General features: G+C 51.3%; 2 protein-coding genes across 2 annotated transcripts; one reads left to right on the top strand and one right to left on the bottom strand.

The window, feature by feature from the left end:
• Positions 1-21: 21 nt before the first annotated feature.
• On the bottom strand, positions 22-10,050 carry TRUB2 (TruB pseudouridine synthase family member 2). Its single transcript, XM_024762287.1, is given in 8 exon segments — positions 22-868; positions 2,131-2,267; positions 2,788-2,954; positions 5,055-5,063; positions 6,187-6,248; positions 7,374-7,448; positions 9,234-9,365; positions 9,852-10,050. Coding segments are annotated over 8 exon segments (1,017 nt in total). The 5' UTR covers positions 9,961-10,050; the 3' UTR covers positions 22-542.
• Positions 10,051-10,126: 76 nt separating this feature from the next.
• COQ4 (coenzyme Q4) lies at positions 10,127-19,750 on the top strand. The gene is made up of 7 exons (XM_024762286.1): positions 10,127-10,480; positions 10,585-10,716; positions 11,775-11,871; positions 12,397-12,499; positions 17,552-17,681; positions 18,292-18,385; positions 18,913-19,750. The coding sequence occupies exons 1-7, from the start codon at positions 10,411-10,413 to the stop codon at positions 19,082-19,084; spliced, it is 798 nt and encodes a 265-aa protein (XP_024618054.1). The 5' UTR covers positions 10,127-10,410; the 3' UTR covers positions 19,085-19,750.
• Positions 19,751-20,014: the final 264 nt, after the last annotated feature.

Below are 20,014 nucleotides of genomic sequence, written 5' to 3' on the forward strand. Positions count from 1 at the left end.
AGGCAAGGAAAAGTCATCTCATTTTCATCTGAATGTCTTTCATTATTAGAGAGGTTGAGCATCATTTCAGGTTTACTGGCCATTTGGATTTCTTTTGCTGTATAAACACACAATTCATGTCATTTGACCCATTTTCTTGTCATCTTTTTCTTATTGTTTTATAAGAGCTCTTTATATATTATAGATATTAGTTCTTAAGTATATAACGAATATTTTTATCAGTCTGTCATTCGTTTAGCATCTTTTCCACTGTACAGAAGTTTTTTTCTTTTTAACTAAGCCAAGTCTGTTGATCTTTTTTTTCTTTTGGCCGTGCCATGCAGCTTGCAGGATCTTAGTTCCCTGACCAGGGAGGGAACCCAGGGTCCTGGCAGCGAAAGCACCAAGTCCTAACCACTGGACCACCAGGAAAGTCCCTGTTGGTTTTCTGTCACGTGTTAAAAAGCTCCCGCCCACCCCTCACGTTCTGCACAGTCATCAGTTCTGGCTCATGAACAATTCTTATCTTTATACACCCACTGCTCCACCAGCAGCCTGGCCTTTCAATGTCCCGCATGGCTCTCCAGCCCCAAGGAAGAGCTTGGCCCCTCGAAGTCCCAGGGCCAGCCTGGACTGAAGGGCTACTGGGTGCCCAGCCCCGGCCTCAAGTTATTCTCCAGCTCTGCTGCCACTCGGGGTGCTGCAGACTGGATGGCATCCTGGATGCTGGGTAGGTCCCATTGGGTCCTTAGGAGGGCATCGTCCAGGGTGAAGAAACCATCGCGTGTACGCCGCACCTGGGTGCAGACAGCGGTGCTCTTCAGTTCCAGGCCGATTTCGTGCACCAGCCTTCGCAGCTGCTTCTGCGTCTCATGCATGCACTGCACCTCTGCCAGGGACACACAACAGAGGTGGCGGTCAGAAGCACAGCCTCTGGTGTCCGCTGATCTAGATCCACACCCCCTGAGACCTCCTGGCTATGTAATAACCTTAGCAAGACAACTTACTTCTCTAGGGCTTTGTTCTTCAAAGTGTAGCCCAGGGTCGGTCCTGAAAGTTTGTTAGACATGCAGAATCTCAGGCCCCACCCAGACCTGCTGAGTCATAATTTGCCTTTTTTTTTTTTTTTTTTTGGTCTCGCAGCTTGTAGGATCTTAATTCCCCAACCAGGGATTGAACCCATGTCCCCCTGCAGTGAAAGTGCCAAGCCCTAACCACTGGACCACCAGGGAATTCCTAGAATTGGCCTTTTAAGAAGAATCCCAGGTTGGGAATTCTCTGGCGGTCCACCAGTTAGGACTCAGCGCTTTTACTGCCGGGGCCTGGGTTCAATCCCTGGTCAGGGAAGTAAGATCCCGCAAGCCATGTGGCATGGCCAGGGGGGAAAAAAAAGAAGAACCCCAGGTGATTGTGGGCAGGTTAAAGTTCGCAAAGTGCTGCTCTAAGGCTTGGTTCGCTCATCTGTAAGATGAGTGGTTGTGAGGAATCTAAGAGATAATTTCTATAAGGCACTTAGCATCAGAAGAGTCTTGGTCAGCACTCAAGAAAAGGAGCAAGATAGCACAGAGAGATCAGCTCAGTGCTTTGTGACCACCTACAGGGGTGGGATAGGGAGGGTGGGAAGGAGACACAAGAGGGGGGAGATACGGGGATACATGTATATGTACAGCTGATTCATTTTTGTTATAAAGCAGAAACTAACACACCATTGTAAAGCAATTATACTGCAATAAAGCTGTTAAAAAAAAAGAAAAGAAAAGGAGCAAGGAGCCCTTGTTAATACGATAAAGAAAGAAAGAAGTGGTGGTCGGGTTGCTGAGTCGGGTGGGATCCGGGAGGGGAGAGTGGTGTCTGATGCTACACAATGACTTGAAACACTGGGCGGCTCTGGAAACGAGCCACGAAATATCATCTCTGCTTGTTAAGGTCTGGCTTCAAAGGGGGACTTGGCAGGAGATAGGACGTCATTTGTTCTGTGTGCTGTGTGATCAGCCAAGACCAGCCTTAGGCTAGGAAGGAAGTCAGCCCCCGGTGCCTTGGCCAGCGGAGCTTAGGGCTCACACGTGCTGGCCTCTGCAAGGGCCTTCCACAGTGACCCCCCCAAACCCAGGAGCCCGGTGGCACTGCTCCCAACTTCCTGGAGCAACTTACCTAAGAGGAATTCTGGAGGCGCAAACTGGAGGCATCGGATGCCAGTTACCAGCATTGGGGACTTGTTCATGGGCCGAAGCACGCCGCTCACGGCCATCTCATAGGCCTCCTGGGTCTGTAGGTCAACGTTGGAGTACCTGGGGATCAGGAGGCACCAGAGTGGGCAGCTGACTGCCTACCCCTGGCCCTGCCCTATTCATGCCTTTCCTGAAGCTCTTCATTCGCTTTCCACCTTCCCTGCCCCTCTAGCCACCTTTGCAGCAGCCTTGTTCTGTCCCCTCCAATCCCTAACTGCAGGCTCTGACCCCCTCTCACACTCTCCTTGGCTTCAACGGTCATACCTGTGTTGACCACTTCCGCCCCCTGGTTCTGTGCCGTGATGGTGCGGACCCCTAGCTCTCCTCTCCCTTAGCTCATATACTCCCTAGGAGGCCAGCTGGGATCTCTTGTTCCCCTTGGTCTCCCCAGGGGCTGGCCCAAGACCCAGCACAAAGAAACACTTCTGCAGGCTGTGAAAGGAATGGGTGCTTGTGTCTAGTTTTGGAATTTGCCCCAGAGTAGGTGAAGCCTACAGGGAGCCTTGTGGGCAACTTCTTGCCCTCCCAGCACTTCCTTGAGGGTCCCCTTTCAGGGAGGTGTGGGTCGGGCCTCACTTACATCACCAGAGCCTTCTGATGGGAACCTTGGATCAGGGACAGGATTCGCTCCAGCTTCTCTCTGGTCACGTGGTCTGGAAAAGCCAGGGGATGGTCAGCACACAGGTGCCCACTGAGGAGGCAAAACTGGCAATTTCCCTTCCCACAAACCAGCCCTGTCCTTGGAACCTAGATGGGGTCCCAGAGCATCCTCTGGTCCCAGGGTTCCCATTTAGGGGGTTGAGAGTCCTTTGAGAATCTTATGAAGGCTGTGGACCCGCTTCTCAGAAAGATACACATGAACTCAACATTTTGAGGACATTTTCAAGGGGCTCACACACCCCAAGTTAAGAACACTTCCTTCTGGAAATGAGGCTCCAAAGATGTAATGTGATTTGCCCCATATTTTTTTTTTTTTTTTTTATAATTTTTGACACCTCCCCCAGCTTATTTATTTAGTTTTTTTCTTTCCGTTTTTTTTTTTTAGTGGGATCTTCCTGGACCAAGGATCAAACCTGTATCCCCTGCACTGGCAGGAGGATTCTCAACCACTGCACCACCAGGGAAGCCCCTTGCCCCATACTGTAAGCCCGGTCCCCTGAGCCCCAGTCTGGGGTTTTTCAGGCCAGGGACACCAGGAGGGAGGGTGCCATCTGTCCAAATGCAGAAATGGGTGGCAAGAAGTGGGAGTGGCTCCTCTGCCTGCTGGTCTAACCAAGTGACTGTGGAGCAGGCAGCTACAAAGCCTGGGGATGCCCACGGACTGTGGGGAGGCCGAGCCTGCAGGCCATCTGGGGCAGGCCAGCTGGGGCAGCCCCCAACTTCTGACTCCACAGGCCAGAGCTCTGGGAGCAGGTGTGGTGACTGACTAAGGCCTGGCCAGCTGGGAAGGGCCTGGGCCTCTCATCCCTTCTGTCTGGTCTCATTCACGCTGTTGTCTTATCTGGAGGCGCCTGCTGCAGCCTCCTCCCCACTCATTTACAGCCCAGCTCAAATGCCGCCTGCTCCAGGAAGCCCCTCTTACAGCACGTGGCTTCTTCCTTCTGCACCTGGGTCTCTTTCCCAGCACTTAGTTTTCTTTAGTGTGTATGTCATTATTATTATTTTTTTTTTTTTTTTGGACCCAGGCCCCGCCATCCAGGGACTGAACCCAGGCCCCGTCAGTGAAAGCGCACAGTCCTAACCACTGGACCGCCAGGGAAGTCCCTATAGTATTTATTTATTTAAATTTATTTATTTTTGGCTGTGTTGGGTCTTTGTTGCTGTGCGCGGGCCTCCTCTAGGTGCGGTGAGCAGGGGCTACTCTTCGTTGTGGTGCGTGGGCTTCTCATTGCGGTGGCTTCTCTTTGTTGCGGAGCACGGGCTCTAGGCGCGCGGGCTGCAGTAGTTGTGGCTCGTGGGCTCTAGAGCGCAGGCTCAGTAGTTGTGGTGCATGGGCTTAGTTGCTCCGCGGCATGTAGGATCTTCCTGGACCAGGGCTTGAACCCGTGTCCCCTGCATTGGCAGGCGGATTCTTAACCACTGCACAACGAGGGAAGTCCTATTTTTAATTATATAATTGATACAAGAATCTTCTTCAAAAAATTTAGATCAACACCAACAAACATCTCCCCTCCTCCAAATTCTGGCTTCCTCCCTCTCAGAAGTGTCCACTTGGTAGTTGTCTTTAGACATTTTTTGGATGTTGACACACACATACAAGTACAAATATATAGACAGCACTGCTTCGCCACATGTTTTTAATCTTCTCCATGAGACACAGAGGTGTGTGTCTGCTCTCCCTGCTAGACTGTGAGGCCTAAGATTGGGGACCCCATCTGATTGATCACATGCCTCCGGCCCCCGCCCCCCAGTGCCTGGCACGTGGTTGGTGCTCAAAAAACGTCAAATAAGCAAATGCAACAGATCATATAGGACGTCTAAGAACATGGGGAGAGTGAGAAATGAAGAATAAGCCATCCATCCACCCACCCATGCATCCACCCCTCTACCCATCCATCCATCCATCCATCCATCCCTCAATACAGCACCTCCCATGTCCCAGGCGCTGTGCTGTGTGTGACCACAGGAGTGGAACTACACAGGTCCTGCTCTCATGGTTGACATTCTGGTGGGGAGACAGATATTAAATAATCACTAATCATTAGTTGATTACTTTTCTGACAGTACACTGAAACCATTTAAGGAGGTAACATTTAAGCAGAGCACAGGGGAGCACAGGGCATTCCTGGAAGTCAGAATCACATGTCCGTGCCATCAGCCAGCCCCGGCTTGGTGTGTCTGAAGTACTGTGTAATCCTGCGAGGACAGGGAGAGGGAGGTATGATCAGCCTCTCGGCTCTAAGCCGCCATGGCAAGGAGGGAGGTGTGGCCCAGCAGCTCAGGCCCCCGAGGTGCTAGACTGAGGCTGGGGGGCCCTCTGGTCTCCCCTCAGGGAGTTCAGGTGCTCAGACCCTGCCCAGCTGCCCCTGGGGAAGGACACCCGACTTCCTCTCCTATGACAGCAAGCATCAGAAGCCTGCGAAGGGTGCCCCGAGCCACCCTGCAACAACCCCGGGCCTCCACACCTCTCCACTTCTGCCCAACCTGACAACTCATAATGCCAGGCCCCTCCCAGGATGCTCTGTCAGCTTCTCTCTCCCCTCCAAATATGATCTGTGCAGCTACCTGCCTCTGCGTCCAGTAACAGTAATGACGATAACAGAGAGGACGACAACAGTGACATCGATTGAGCATCCACCACGTGCCAGTGGCTGTGCTGAGCACATTACATACGGTCACTGATTAAATATTCAAAGCAACCGTACAGAAGAGGTACTACGATCACTCCCATTTCAAAGACAAGGAAACGGAGGCACAGAGATGTTAAGTAATTCACCCAAGGAGACAGAACCGGCAGAGTGGTACAATCTGAGTTTTGAAGCGAAAACTTGGCTGCAGAATCTGTGCTCTTAACCACTAAAAACACAGGCCTTCTAATGTGGCGTCTCTGCACATGATCGTGATGCCAGACCTCGCAGCCCAGCATGGATGCAAGCTTCCTGACACCCAGACAATGTCAGACAGAACCAGGTTCAAATCCCAACTCTGCCCCTTAAAGGCTGTGTGACCCCGAGCAAGCGTCGTCTCCTGAGCCTCATTCTCTCATCTGTAAAATGGGTTAACAATAGATCCCATTTTACGGGGATGCTGTAAGGCATCCACGAGGGAGTCCGCGTACAGTGCTCAGCACAGAGTGGCCAGCGTGCGATAATGCCAGCTGTCATTATGATGTTACAGCCTCCCTTGGTACATGACCCGAAAACAAAATGCTTGCTGATGGCCTGGGTATTCTCCATGGAATCATCTCTGCTTCAGAATCGTATCAGTGACCCCCAGGGAAAGGGCTAAGGGACAAGCAGGCCGTCCCCAGCCCCCGTACCTTGGTGAGGTGAGCGTTGTACATGTCGGTGAGGAGCCTTCGTCCACGTCCCACGCCGAGCACTGAAAGGCACCCAGCCTGATCTCACACCTGGCTCCCACTTCCTGTTCCCCTGGGTCCTCCAACCCTCACCCCCTCCAGCAGAATACTCCCACTTCCAAGGCTGTGGAAGCCAGCAAGGGGGCAAGAAGAGCTTCTTCTACAGGGAACAAATGAGCTCCTCTGTGCATGTATGAAAATGCAGACTTCCGGGACCCACCCATATATACTGACTCTGACTCGTGTTGGGGCGGGGGCCTAGGGATCCTTAGCAAGCTCCCTGGGGTCCTGACGCACTCAGAAGTAGGAGACCACTGGCCCAGTCACACAGACCTGCATTCACATCTGGGGTGGCTCTAAGCATGTCCTTTAACCTCCTTGGGTCTCAGGCTCCCCATCAGTAAAATGGGGATAAAAATACTGTCTGATCCCTGTGGGTGTTGTGATGATCGAGGCAATGCACACGAAGGAAGAAGCCGGCAAATAAATGGGGGCATTGAGGTCACTCCCTGCCTTTCCTCCGGTCTGTGTCTCCCTCTGGCTGAAGGAAAGAATGACCATCACTCCTGGAGAGAGGGGGGCATGAGATCACGTCCGCCTGCCTGTGTCCCAGGAAGCAAGACAAGTTGCTGTGACTGTTGTATATGAAGGACGTGGCCGCCACCTGACCCTGGGGACACAGATGGCTCATGACTCAGGGCTTTGTGTGTCCAGCTCCAGCGACATCCAGCCAGTGGAGCCAGGGTCACACACTTGGCTACCCCATGCAAGCGATGACGGTTTTCCCTCTCTGGTCCAGGGACATTCACTAGCCCCATGACCCAGGATGAGTTACCTATGCTCCTGGAGCCTTACTTTCTTCCTAAAATCATATGGTATCTACCAAATGAGGTTATTATGGTGAATGCATGTGCACAAAGAGTTTCAAACCACACGTCACAGGCAGGAATCACTTGATAAACGTGGGTGATCACGACTTCCCCCTTCCCACCAGTCACCTCTCCAGGGGATCAGACTTGGCAGGAATCAGGAGAGCAAGGCAGTAGCGGGAAATGGCTGTCAGGTTAGAAATGGGCTGCGCTCCTGGGAGCTCCCCGATCCTCTCCCAAGCCTCTATCATTGCACCCCAGGCTCACCACACCACCTACCAAGCACTCCAGACGCCTGGGCATCCAGTCGGTGCCCCATGCCAATCTTCAGGCTGGTGAATGCTGGTCCACGTACTGGAAAGAAACAAACGAGGTCCTTTTCCTCAAAGAATCCAGCCTCCAGGATGGCTCTGGGCTGCATGGTGACCTCATTCCTAGAATGAGGTCCAAAACCAGCATCAGGCTGGACTTTCAGGTTTCCTCACCATGGAATTTGGGGCCCAAAACCACTTCTTCAGTTTCTTGGGCCCAGAGAAAGGGCAACCCAGGGGACTTGTTAAGTCCGTCCATCACCATTCCCCCCGTGAGACACTTTGAGTGGACTGGGCAGAACACTGGCATCAAGACTGGGGGCGTTCCCTATCCAGCTCCTGTAGAAGGAGAGTCCTGGCCAGTCTCCCAGGGAGAAAATGGAGGCTGTGAGCTCCTTAAGGCAGGGGTCTGGGTCTGTGTGTTCACAGTTCTGCCCCCAGAGCCCAGAACTCACTGACTGCTCGGGAAATAACCCATTTCCCGAAAGAATGAATGACCCATCAAATAAATATACATTAAGTATGTATAGTTTTTTTGTATATCAGCTAAACCTCAAGAAAGCTGGAAAAAAAAAATGAATGAATGCAGGAATGAGCTAGATGCTTTTACACTTCTGTAGATCAAGAGGAACCTAGGAGACCAGTATAGGGCGGTTAAGAGCCTACTGAATCCAGGCTACATGACTTAACATTAGTCAACACTGAGCATCAGTTTCCTCATTTGTGAAATGGGACTAGGACCCACCTCACAGGATTCAGTGGGGTAGTGTTTGGGAAAAGCCTAACACAGTACCCCATACAGAGTAGGTCCTCAACACATCAGACTGGTTGTTGTTACGCTGTAAACTCACTGATTACTTCTCTCCAAGGGGTTTTAGAGGTTCCTGGTCAAGCTCCTCAGCCCTCCTATAGAGCCTCCCCAACACATGCTTTAATCATGTCTAATGACAGGGGCTCATTGTCAGAACTAGTTTCACTGTTGGGCAGCTTTGTTGACTATAGTAAGTCACTCTTCACAGATACAGAGTACAGACTTGTGGTTGCCAAGGGGGAGGGGGAGTGGGGGAGGGAGGGATTGGGAGTTTGGGATTAGCAGATGCAAGCTATTATATACAGAAGGGGTAAACAACAAGGTTCTACTGTATAGCACAGGGAACTATATTCAATATCCTGTGATAAACCATAATGGAAAAGAATATGAAAAAGAATGTACACATATGTATAACTGAATCACTTTGCTGTACCGCAAAAATTAACACAACACTGTAAATCAACTGTACTTCAATAAAATAAATTTTTAAAAAAATTTCACTCTTTCACAGGAGCCCAAAACTCCCTCCTTATGACTTCTACCTGAGGGTCTCAATTCCTACCTGGAGTCCCAGAATAATAGAGGTCAACAAACTATAGTCCACAAGTCAAATCCTCAAGCCTGTTTCTTTTTTATGGCCCACAAATTAAAATGGTTTTTACATTTTTCAATGGTTCAAAAAAATCAAGAGGATAATTTTCATGACATATGAAATTATATGAAATTCAAATATCAACATCCACCAGTAAAATTTTATTGGAACACAGCCAGGCTCATTGCTCTACATACTGTCTATAGCTGCTGCTTCCGCGCTACGGCAGAGGTGAGCCTGCAAAGCCTAAAATATTATCTGGCCCTTTCCAGGAAATTTTGCCAATCCCTGGTCAAATACTTCATCCCCACTGTGGCCCTACCCTGGTCTGGGCCAGAAGGAGTCTGAGCTCTGGCTAGGACACTGACTCTGGGCAGGGATTTCCTGGGAAATGACATCAAGGCCCCTTCCTGAACGTGCTTTACCCAGCGGGTGGTCGATGAGGGTGGGCACACTGGTGGCTGTGAGGGTCAGCTCCTTCTCTTCACTGCCTTCCACGGGGCCCAGTAGGAAGCGAACACGATGTTCAGAGGCAGGACGCTTCCCAGCATTGAGACCTGAGCACATACAAGTAAAGAACATCTTGTCGATTCTGTCTGAACACCGGGGGTGGGGGATAGAGGGACAGGTAAGTATGGAAATGTAGAAGACAGATGAAAGCCCACACAGCGCCTAGGACAGAGTAGGTCCTTAACACATTATACTTGTTATTGTTCTTATACTGTAAACTCACTGACTACTTCTGTCCAAGGGGTTTTAGAGATTTTAGAGTACTCTACTTCTGAAAGCAGAAGTTAAGAAACAGACTTGGGTTTAAATCCTGACTTTACTACTTATTAACTATTTATGACAACGGACAATACTGAGTCTGTTTACCCATATGAACACAAGGGAAGGCGAGGAGTGTATAGAACAGTCGATTAGGAAACCGCTCTGCCCAGACGACTAGGTCACATGACTTTATTTTGCAGCAAGGATCAGAAGCGCAGATGGCCTCCCGGGAAAATGGGAGCGGGATCGTGGGTCTCGCTAGAGGCACTCACCTTTCAAAAGTTGCAGCTCCACGGTATCGCGCAGATGCTTCCACTTTAGTCCCGGGGGCTTGTAGGCGGCGAAGAGCCCATGCAGCCGCGCCAGGCCGTCTAACCCCATGCCTGAAGCCAGCGTCCCGGGCTCGCGGAAGAGCTGAACCCGGACGGAAGTGCCTTATGGTCCCGCTCCCAAATGTGGTCCTTCCAATGGGCGCCGCCATGTTTCACAGCCGGAAGAGGTTCTTGTCTTATTGTCCTCGGTGAAAACGTACTTCCGAGAAGGGAGTAGGGTCCGGAGCTGAACCCCCAAAGCTAGCGGAGCTTACTTGGAGACGCTTTTTGGGGTTAGGTGAAACGGGGAGAATTTTATATCTGTGGAAGTAGGTTGCCTGGGTTTCCTCATACTTAGAGACCTTCCCTGTCCGTGCTATCTTTCCCGCATAAAAGGCCCTACTCAGCGCGGTAGGGATCGAGTCCTTGTGACTTCTCCTGCGCATCGTCGCCAGAGAAGCTTGAGGAGTCGGCCTTGCCCCGCCCATCCTCCCTGGGAAGTCCTACAGTGCTCGCTGCCATGAGGACGCTGCTGCGCGGGGTCCTGCGCCCCCTCCGCGCGTTCCGAAGCCGTCCCTGGCCCGCTGCAGGCAAGTGGTGGGGCCGGGAAGGAGTGCTGGGGACCCGTCACGCCGCTGTTCCCCCCACCCCACCCCCCCGCTCCTTTCACCGCGGCTGTTTTCTTTCCCCGCAGATGTGCCCCTTCGAGCCACGAGCCATGGCACCGGCCTGCTCTACCCCGAACACATCCCCACCACCCCGCTGCAGAAGGCGCTGCTGGCCGCGGGCTCTGCTGGAATGGCGCTCTATGACCCATATCGCCACGGTAAGGCAGCCCACGCCGGCGCTTCCTTGGGGCGGCTTGGGGTCTGGGCGCGCCCTTGCCTTGCCTTGAAAGCCCGGGGAGGTCCCGGACACTGTCAAAGCCTCCGTTTGCTTTGGGTAACTGGAGACTAGACTAGGCCAGGGTACCCAACCCTGGCTGCACCTCATAATCACCGGCAACATTCATAAAAATGCAGATGCCTGGGTCCCACCCTAAACTTACTCAATTCGAATCTGCCGGGAGTGGGAGAGGAGGGGAGGGGAGGGAGGAAGGGGCGTGGAATCTGAGCTTCTGCCTATTTAAACTTAAAAAGTTTAAACTTCCTGGGAGATTCTGTCATCCAGCCACACTGAGAACCTCTGGATTAGATGATTTATGAGGGCCCATCAAATTATAACATCCCATTAGCATCTTAGATAGTGCATGGCACATAATAAATGTTTGCTGGATGTTTTAATAGAACGTTCTGGGATCCTACAGTGTTTTTCTCATCTCCTCCAGGATTCTTAAGTCTGGAAAGTACTGTTACTCCTTCTAGTAAAAACGATAATGCTAACTGCTCGCTGAGCCCTTGTGTTGCTTACTCAGTGTGCTGTTTTATATGAGTGTTGTTATTGATTTTTCGCATTAACCCTATATGAAAGGTATCACCTGTGCTTCACAAATTAGGACATTGAGGCTTGGAAATGTGAGGCAGTTTGCACACGGTCACCTAGGTAGTGATCACACCAGCCCTCAAACCCAGCACTCTCTGATACCAAAGCCTATACCCATCCATGCAGACATGGTATTCTGTCGTGATGATGGATGTGGAAGTGATTTATGAACTCTTTAGAGCACTGTGCTAACCAGAGCCATCTCACCCCATTAAACTAACAACCATAGTAGTAACTATAGATATATTGAGCTTTTACTGTGTGCCAGGTGATTCACTAAGTGTTTAAGTTGAATCTTCATAACTAAGAGGTAGATATTCTGTTTTATCATGTAGGAAATTAAGGCTCAGATCAGGTCAGGTAACTTACCTAAGATCATATTCTCCATTTCTTTCCTTTCAGACATGGTTGCAGTTCTGGGGGAGACCACAGGATGCCGTACCCTGAAGGTCCTCAGGGACCAGATGAGGAGGGATCCAGAGGGTGCCCAGATCCTGCAGTAGGTCCCAGCTTTGCCTGGGGGATTGAGGGCATTCTTTGGGGATTCTGATCTCTCTGGAATCACGTTGTGTTCCTCTAGAGAGCTCTTCTTGATACCTTGGCCATGGATGATTGCACAGGCTGGGCACTGCCCAACTCCGTGGGTGCCATTCACATAGACACTGTGATGACCCCTGGGTAGCGCAATATGGTGGCCTCAGCCCAGTTCCAGCAACAGGGCTCTTGTGCCTTCACTAAGGTCCCATAACATATGCTGCCTATAACCCCCACCCCTCAGTGCCCTTTGTGAATACCCTGATCACATCTGAGGCCTGTTTACGTAAGGCAGGAACCATAGCCTTAGCTCGTGGTAGTCTCCTCAGTCCCTGCCACTGGCCTAGCCAGTAGTAAGTGCTCCATTAGGACTTGTGGCCCCATTGCTGCTCTCTTCCCCTTCACCTCTCACACCCTTGATCTAGTTGGACCTTTCACCTGCCTTTGCTGGTGCCCTCCCAATACCTGAGTCCTGCCTTCTGCCTCACAGGGAGCGTCCCCGGATCTCGCTGTCCACCCTTGACCTGGGCAAGCTCCGGAGTCTGCCTGAGGGCTCCCTTGGCCGCGAGTATCTCCGTTTCCTGGATGTGAATGTGAGTTTCCAGCTTCTGTGCATTTGGTAGTCACCAGGAAGGGGAGAGGAATGGTACAGGAGTAATGTCCTGAGGAAGGAGGAGCCTGAGCTGCCCGCATGGGCAGGAGTGCCTTGCAGTCTCTTGCGCCAAGGCTTTGTCATTCTCTATGGGACAGGCAAATGGGCCGGGAACATCGCTGCGAGCAATTACACTGGCCAGCACTTATTAACCTCTTACTGCGTGCCAGGTGCCAGGCTCATACATGATCTCACTGAATCCTCCCAACAACCCTACCAAGTATGTTCTATTATTATATCCTTTTATTTTTATTTTTTTATAAATTTACTAATTTATGTATATTTTTTGGCTGCATTGGGTTTTCTTTGCTGCACACAGGCTTTCTCTAGTTGCTGCGAGCAAGGGCTGCTGTCCATTGAGGTGCATGGGCTTCTCATTGCGGTGGCTTCTATTGTTGCGGAGCATGGGCTCCAGGCGCGTGAGCTTCAGTAGTTGTGGCGCGCGGGCTTCAGTAGTTGTGGTGCATGGGCTTAGTTGCTCCGCGGCATGTGGGATGTTCCCGGACCAGGGCTCGAACCCATGTCCCCTGCATTGGCAGGCAGATTCTTAACCACTGCGCCACCAGGGAAGTCCCCATCTCCTTTTCATAGATGAGGAAACTGAGGCCCAGAGCAGTTAAACAACTTACTGATTTCACAAGCCAGTATTAATGGAGGCAGTATTCAAACCCAGATTATGTTTTTAACTGTTGCATTGTGTCCCCCTGTTCTAGAGACAGTGTCTTCCCTGGGTTTGACAAGTGTGGCACTCTCCAACCCCAGGCAGAGAGGACAGGGACTGGGGGGCAGAGTCCCATCTATCAAGGGACTCATTCATTTGTTCAGAATCGGTCATGTGCCATCCATTGTTCCAAGTGCTGGGGATACAGTGGCAAACTAGACAGACAATGTCCTGCCCTCATGGAGCTAATATTCTAGTTGGGGAGGTAGACTATAAAGCAGTAAAAGAAGAAATTTTTCATATAAAAATTCAGGCAAAATATTTATTTAGTACTGTTCTAGCAGGTGGTGCTGTGAGGACAGCAGTCAACATGATAGAGGACGGGGCGGAGTGGGGGTGGCAGGTGGCCACTTCTAACAGGGTGGTCATGGGAGGCCCTGCTGGGGAGACTTGGAAGATGGGGAGGAGCCAGTTCTGAGGAGAGGTGGGGAAGCGCATTCCGAGCAGATGAACTGGCAAGTGCAAGGCTCTGTGTGGTTAGGAAAATGAAAACTGTCCAATGTGGCCAGTATGACCTTAGAGGAGTGAGTTGGGGGGAAGCAGGCAATGGGCTGGGAGGTCAGCCTGGCCCAGCCAGACCCTGCCTGCCACGGGAAGTGTTACCCGAAAACTGCATTTGCCTCTTGGTGGTGCTGAGCCAAAAGAAACAATCAAGCCAAAGATGGGGAGAAGGAAGGATTTATTACTTGCAGCAAGTAAGGCAAACACTGGGGAGCTTTCCCAAAGCAGTGTCTGTTAACAGCAAAATTGGGGAAGTTTTAAGCTAAGGGTATATGAGTATTCATAGAGGGGCTCGAGCAGAGGAGAATTCAGCATAGAATTGGGGCAGAGGTCAACGGAGTCCAAGTCTTAGTTGATTGAAGTCAAGAGGGTCAGGAAAGGTCAACATCATCATTTCTTAGGTACTGACTAGTCCGGGATCTTAGCATGTAGTTACCATCCTCCACCTGGGTGTGGGCCTTAGTTCCTATAGAAAAGCTTAAAGATACACATCAGATTGTTATGTATATTCTTTGAGGAGGAACGAGGACACTGTTTTATTGCTGAACTGTTGGGGGGTTTTTTTTCATTTTTATTTTTATTTTATTATTTATTTATTTATTTTTGGCTGCATTGGGTCTTCCCTGCTACACACGGGCTTCCTCTGTTTGCAGCGGGCGAGCGAGGGCTACTCTTCCTTGCAGTGCACGGGCTTCTTTTCGCAGTGGCTTCTCTTGTTGTGGAGCACAGGCTCTAGGCACACAGGCTTCAGTAGTTGTGGCACAGGGGCTCAGTAGTTGTGGCTCACGGGCTCTAGAGCACAGGCTCAGTAGTTGTGAAGCACAGGCTTAGTTGCACCACGGCATGTGGGATCTTCCCAGACCAGGGCTCGAACCCGTGTCCCCTCCATTGGCAGGCAGATTCTTAACCACTATACCACCAGGGAAGTCCTTGAGCTATTGTTTCTTGACTGCTTTGCCTCTGTTCCTGCATTCCTTTATTCCTTGAAGATCATTAATTACTGAGACCTGCTGAAGGGCAAGCATTGTGTCTAGGCTTAGGTCACAGAATGGCTTAGGTCAAAATGGCTTCTCTAATGTCAAGAATGCCATGCCTCGTTCTTTTTCTCCAGGGATCCCCTACCCTATCTGCTTAGAGACAGAGTCTGTATTTTGTAATAGAAGCAATAGGAAGCCATCGAGGTTTCGAGCAGGGTAGTAACATGATCTGATTTATAGAAGGACCCAAGGATACAGCAGGGCACCTTCCCTGTCCCTTCCCCTCCCTGCCCCAACACAAATACTTGCCATCAAAGCGCCTCTGTCAAGTGGCTCTCCAGTCCAGCTGCAGGAGCCAGCCAGGCTGGAGGAGGTGAAGGAGTGAGCAAAGGTTGCTCTAGAACTGGGTTTCTCAGCCTTGGCACCGTTGACTTTGGGGGCTGGATAATTCTTTGTTGTAGGGCTGCCCTGTGCATTATAGGATGTTTAGCAGCATCCCTGACCTCTACACACTAGATGACGGTAGCATTCGCCCTCCCAAGTTGTGACAACCATAAATGTCTTCAGACATTGCAGATGTCCCGTGGTGGACAGTTGAGAACCCCTGCTTTAGGAAATTATTGTCCCTGAGAAAATAATCTGTTCCCCATACTCTCCTAACACTTGCCTCTGCCCCATTTTATACCATCACCCGGAGATTTCACCAAGATGCAAGTTTATTTCATCAGTGGGAAACCCAAAAGGGTGACCTGCTCCAGGTGCCACCCAGGAATGGAGAATCTTCTGAAGTTCTCCTAGAGCCTTTTGTCCTATTGTTGTGGAGGGTATGGGACTGCCAAGGCCCCCCTGGGTTCGCCCTGTTCAGCCACAGCCTTAGTTGTGGTAACAGCCCTAGAGACTGTGACACTTCTGGAGCCTGGAAACCAGCAGCCCACACACCGTAAAAGAACACCTTTGTCCCAGCAGAGCTTTAGATCAAAGTTCAAGGTGAGGCCACCCTCCCTGAGGCTGACTCAGAGGGGTGGGTGGTTGTCCTTGTGGCATCAAGATTACGGGCATGGGCTCTGGCGTAGCCTGAGTTAGAAGTCTGCCTTTCTTCCCAGCTTTAAAGCCCTGGGCAAATCATTTGACCTCTGAGCCTCAGACTCCTTATCTGAGGTAAGGAAACCTCATGTTTATCTTCCAAGGCACTTATATGGCTGATTAATAATGGACGTTAAGGTGACTGGCTTTGGAATCCAGCAGGCTTTGTTTCGAATCCTGACTCAGCCACTTGATTAGTCAGCTGTGTGAACTTGGGCAAGCTACTTTATATCTCTGAGCCTCATTTTTCTTATCTGTATCTGAGGCTCATAACAGTATCTCCGCCCAGGTGGTCTCAGGGATGGAGAATGACGATATGTGTAAAGGACTTCATACAGTGCCGGCACATAGTAGGTACTCAATAAATGTAGGCCGTCAGTGACCACCTTCAGCTTCACACAGCAGGTAGAACTCTGTAGAAGAAATTAGGACCTGGGACCCAATGAAGTCACAGACACAGACCGTGGCACAGGGCCAGCAGCCCCAAGCAATAAAGGCATCAAATCCCTTGGCCTCTGGGCAGCCTGAGGGCATGCTTTGGCACTAGGAAGACCAGGGTGTCCCTACTGTGCATGGGTCCTGCCAAGGACTCAGAGAGGGTGGGTAAAGGAGGACAGTTGCCATCCCTACCTGAGGTCAGAAAAGTGCCTGGGGCTGGCCTTTTACTCCTGCATTTAAGGTATGTTTATTCATCCAGGCCCTGGAGATAGAACAGTGAGCCCCCGTCCTGTGCTGCTGACAGCCTGCTGCGACACCCTTCATAGCAATAGTGTGTAAGCCCCATAGGTGACCTGCTGCTAGCAGATAAATAAAAGCAAATGGAAACAGGTGGAATTAATTTCAATAAGGTATTTTGTTTAATCCAGCATACTAAAATGTCATTTCAACATGTAATCAATATTTTAAAATTATTGAGATTTCACGTTATTCCCTTCATACCGTCCTCGAAATCCAGGGTGCGCTTTACACGTACAGCACATCTCAGTTGGAACTTGTCACGTTTCCAGGCTCAGTGGCTGCCGTGATTGGCTGCTGTACTGGACGGTGCAGGTCTAGACGAGAGACGCTAACAATCACACGCACTAAACGTCACGATACAGTCATGTCGAATGCCACAAAAAGGTTCGGGTTGCTACAGGAGACCGTAAGATAGGAGGAATTGTCAAGGTGAAGGTGAGGGGGGCGGGAAAGAGCATCCTAGGCTGGGAGCAGCTCATCTGACGAATTCGGGACTTTGGGTGCTTCTTGTTTTTTTCCCCCCATTTTATTTCTAATTGTGGTTTTAAAAAATAATAATAACCTAAGATTTACCGTGTTAACCATCTCCAAATGGGCAGTTCAGCAGTGTTGAGTATAGTCACATTGTTGTGAAACCAATCTCCAGAGCTTTTTCATCTTGTCCAACTGAAGCTCTATATCATTAAACAAACAACTCCTGCTTCCCCCCACCCCACCCCCAGGGGTTTCTTTGCCATAGATTCCAACAGGGTGTGTACATTATGTGTGAGTTGGGGTAGGCAAAGGGGGCGCCAATCCACCATATTCCCTGCCTGAGGACTCCCCTGTCAGCAGCTATGCACAGAAACTAAGTCCCCAGAGATTTTTGGTGGGTTTTGAATTTGGTGGGCGTGGTTGAGAGTCAAGGAGAGGCTGGCAAATTGGAGCCTGGAAGCCATCAGGAAGGGGTCTAGGGGAGGTTCATGGTTGTCAGAGGGTCTCCCCAGACACCAGAGCGCCCACCCGATTCGTGGACAGTGAGGAGCTGGCATACGTGATGCAGCGATACCGGGAGGTGCACGACATGCTCCACACGCTGCTGGGGATGCCCACCAACATCCTGGGTGAGTGCCAGCCAGCCAGCTGCTGAGTGCATCCGGAGTGGGCGTGGGGCATGGGTGGGGCAGGGTGCTCCGGCCAGCGTGTCTCCCAAGTCTGTCTTCAGGGCAAGGGCAGGGCACACCTGTCCAGCCACCCACCAATCAGCTGGCCCAGTGCCTCATTGTTTGCTTTACCCGAACATCTTGGTGCACCTGTGCCGCGCATCCCTTATCCTCCATCCCCACTGCCTCTTACGGCTCCTACACTGATGTAGCAGCATCCAAACATCAGGGCTCCCTGCCCTGTTCCGGTTGTTAGCTCCCTGCGCTCTGAAGCCCTCAGCAATTCCCTAAGGCTTGGAGTCCTCAGCCTGGCTTTCGGAGTCCTCTGCATTCTGACCCCAAGCTTCCTTTCCAGGCCTTATTTCCTTCTGCTCTTTCTTGCACCCTCTCCCCAACCCCAAGCCAAGTGCCCCAGGGCCCAGCACAGGCTGGGACTGGGCACTGCTGACCCCTAGTAGAGATTCGGAGCGGAGCAGACACCTCACTGTGTCCTGCCCTGAGCGGCAGCATCACTGGCCTCTCCTCCTGGCCCCTGCTCACCTCCCACCCCATTCCCCACCCTGCCTGCCAGGGGAGATCGTGGTGAAGTGGTTTGAGGCTGTCCAGACCGGCCTGCCCATGTGCATCCTGGGTGCACTCTTCGGACCGATCCAGCTCAGTGCCCGGTAAGTTCTCAAGTGGTGAGGGGTCAGGGGAAGGCTCAGGGCTCCAGGAAATAGAGAAGAGCCCACAGCCTTTCTGAGCAGCCCCAGTGGTTCTCAGGAATCCAGGATGGGAAGAATGGGGCAGAGAGGTGAAACTGGCCTGGCACAGGGGCTCCAGGACTATGAATGAAGCCTGGACGTTTCATAGGACTCTAGGGTCTTTTGGGACAGGCCTCAGTATCGGGTGAGAACAGTAGAGTCAGGGAACTGAGGGGGCCAGGGGGATGCAAGCTGGCATTAGTTTCTGGAGTGAGGTAGCCCTCGATTTAAAGCTGGGCTTCGGCATGTTCAAAATGTGTGGCTTTGGGCACAGGGCTTTACCTCACTGAGTTTGTTTCCTCATCTGAAAAGTGGGGATAGCAACTACCTCCTTCTTGGGTCTGTGTGAGGATTAACTGAGAAAATGCACATCCACTGTAGGGAACGTGGTGTGCCCAGCACTCAGGACCTTATGTCTTTTGTCTTCTTTTTCCTCTGCTGCCCTACAGAAACCTGCAAGTGCTGGTCTCGAAGCTGATCCCATGGGCAGTTCAGAATGCGCGCAGAGCCCCGTGTGTCCTCAACCTGTACTACGAGCGGCGCTGGGAGCAGCCCCTGAAGGCTCTACGGCAGGAGCTGAGCATCACAGAGCCCCCCATGCACGTCCAGGGCCCAGCCTAGGCCCTGAGCCCCTGAGCCCCTGAGCCGGAGGGCCTGGCCTGGCTCCCAACCCCCCACCCCTGCTTCCCCTGGGGGTGGAGCGCTCCTTTGCCATCACCTTTGTTCCTTTTTGAACACTGACCCTTGGACGCTACTAATCATAATTTATCATAACCACTGCTCAGTGGCTTTGAGGGCCAACTCGGGAGGGAGCAGGCAGTGGTGGAGCTCCTAGGGGAGCCAGGAGCTGCCCAAAGAGAACTGAAACAGGAGGGAAGGGGGCAGGGCACAACCTTTGAAAGAACAACAAAGCCCGAGGACATAACAAAAACTGATTAAAACCAAATGGGTCCAAGATGGCGGACAAGTCAACTTCCACTAGTCCTTGAGCTTCAGTATACGCTCACTGCAGCACGTCATCAAGCTAAATGACACACCCCCAGGCGCCATGACAGCTCCAAGGATCCATAACGATCAAAAAGTGGGCTGTGGCCCAATCCCTGGAAATCCCTGCCCCTTTCCCCCCTAAAAAATAGCTGGAACACTCACTCATTAGCCTATGAAATTACCCACCCCTGTAAAAACTGACAACCCACATACCCTGGGGCCTTTCTCGCCTTCTGAGGTGACCCATGCTCTGTCTGTGGAGTATGTTTCTCTTTAACTAAATCCACCTCTTACCTATCACTTTGTCTCATTGAATACTTTCTGCAATGAAACATCAAGAACCTGAGCTTCATTAAGTCCTGAAACCAGGTGTGTGATCTCAGTTGGAAGAGTGTGGGTTTTGGCCGGGTTCGAGTCCTGGTATGTGGGTTCAAGTTCCAATCTGAGGTGCATGGTTTCAGAACCACGTGTGCGTAGGAATCAGTTGTCTAGGCTCATCATGCCCGGATGGCTCAGGTCCACAACCCCTGTTCCCAACCCCTCCCTGCCAGCCAGGGTTCTCTG

The sequence above is a fragment of the Neophocaena asiaeorientalis genome, unplaced genomic scaffold (genome assembly GCF_003031525.2).
Source record: "Neophocaena asiaeorientalis asiaeorientalis breed wild unplaced genomic scaffold, Neophocaena_asiaeorientalis_V1.1 scaffold78, whole genome shotgun sequence".
NCBI lineage: Eukaryota > Metazoa > Chordata > Mammalia > Artiodactyla > Phocoenidae > Neophocaena > Neophocaena asiaeorientalis.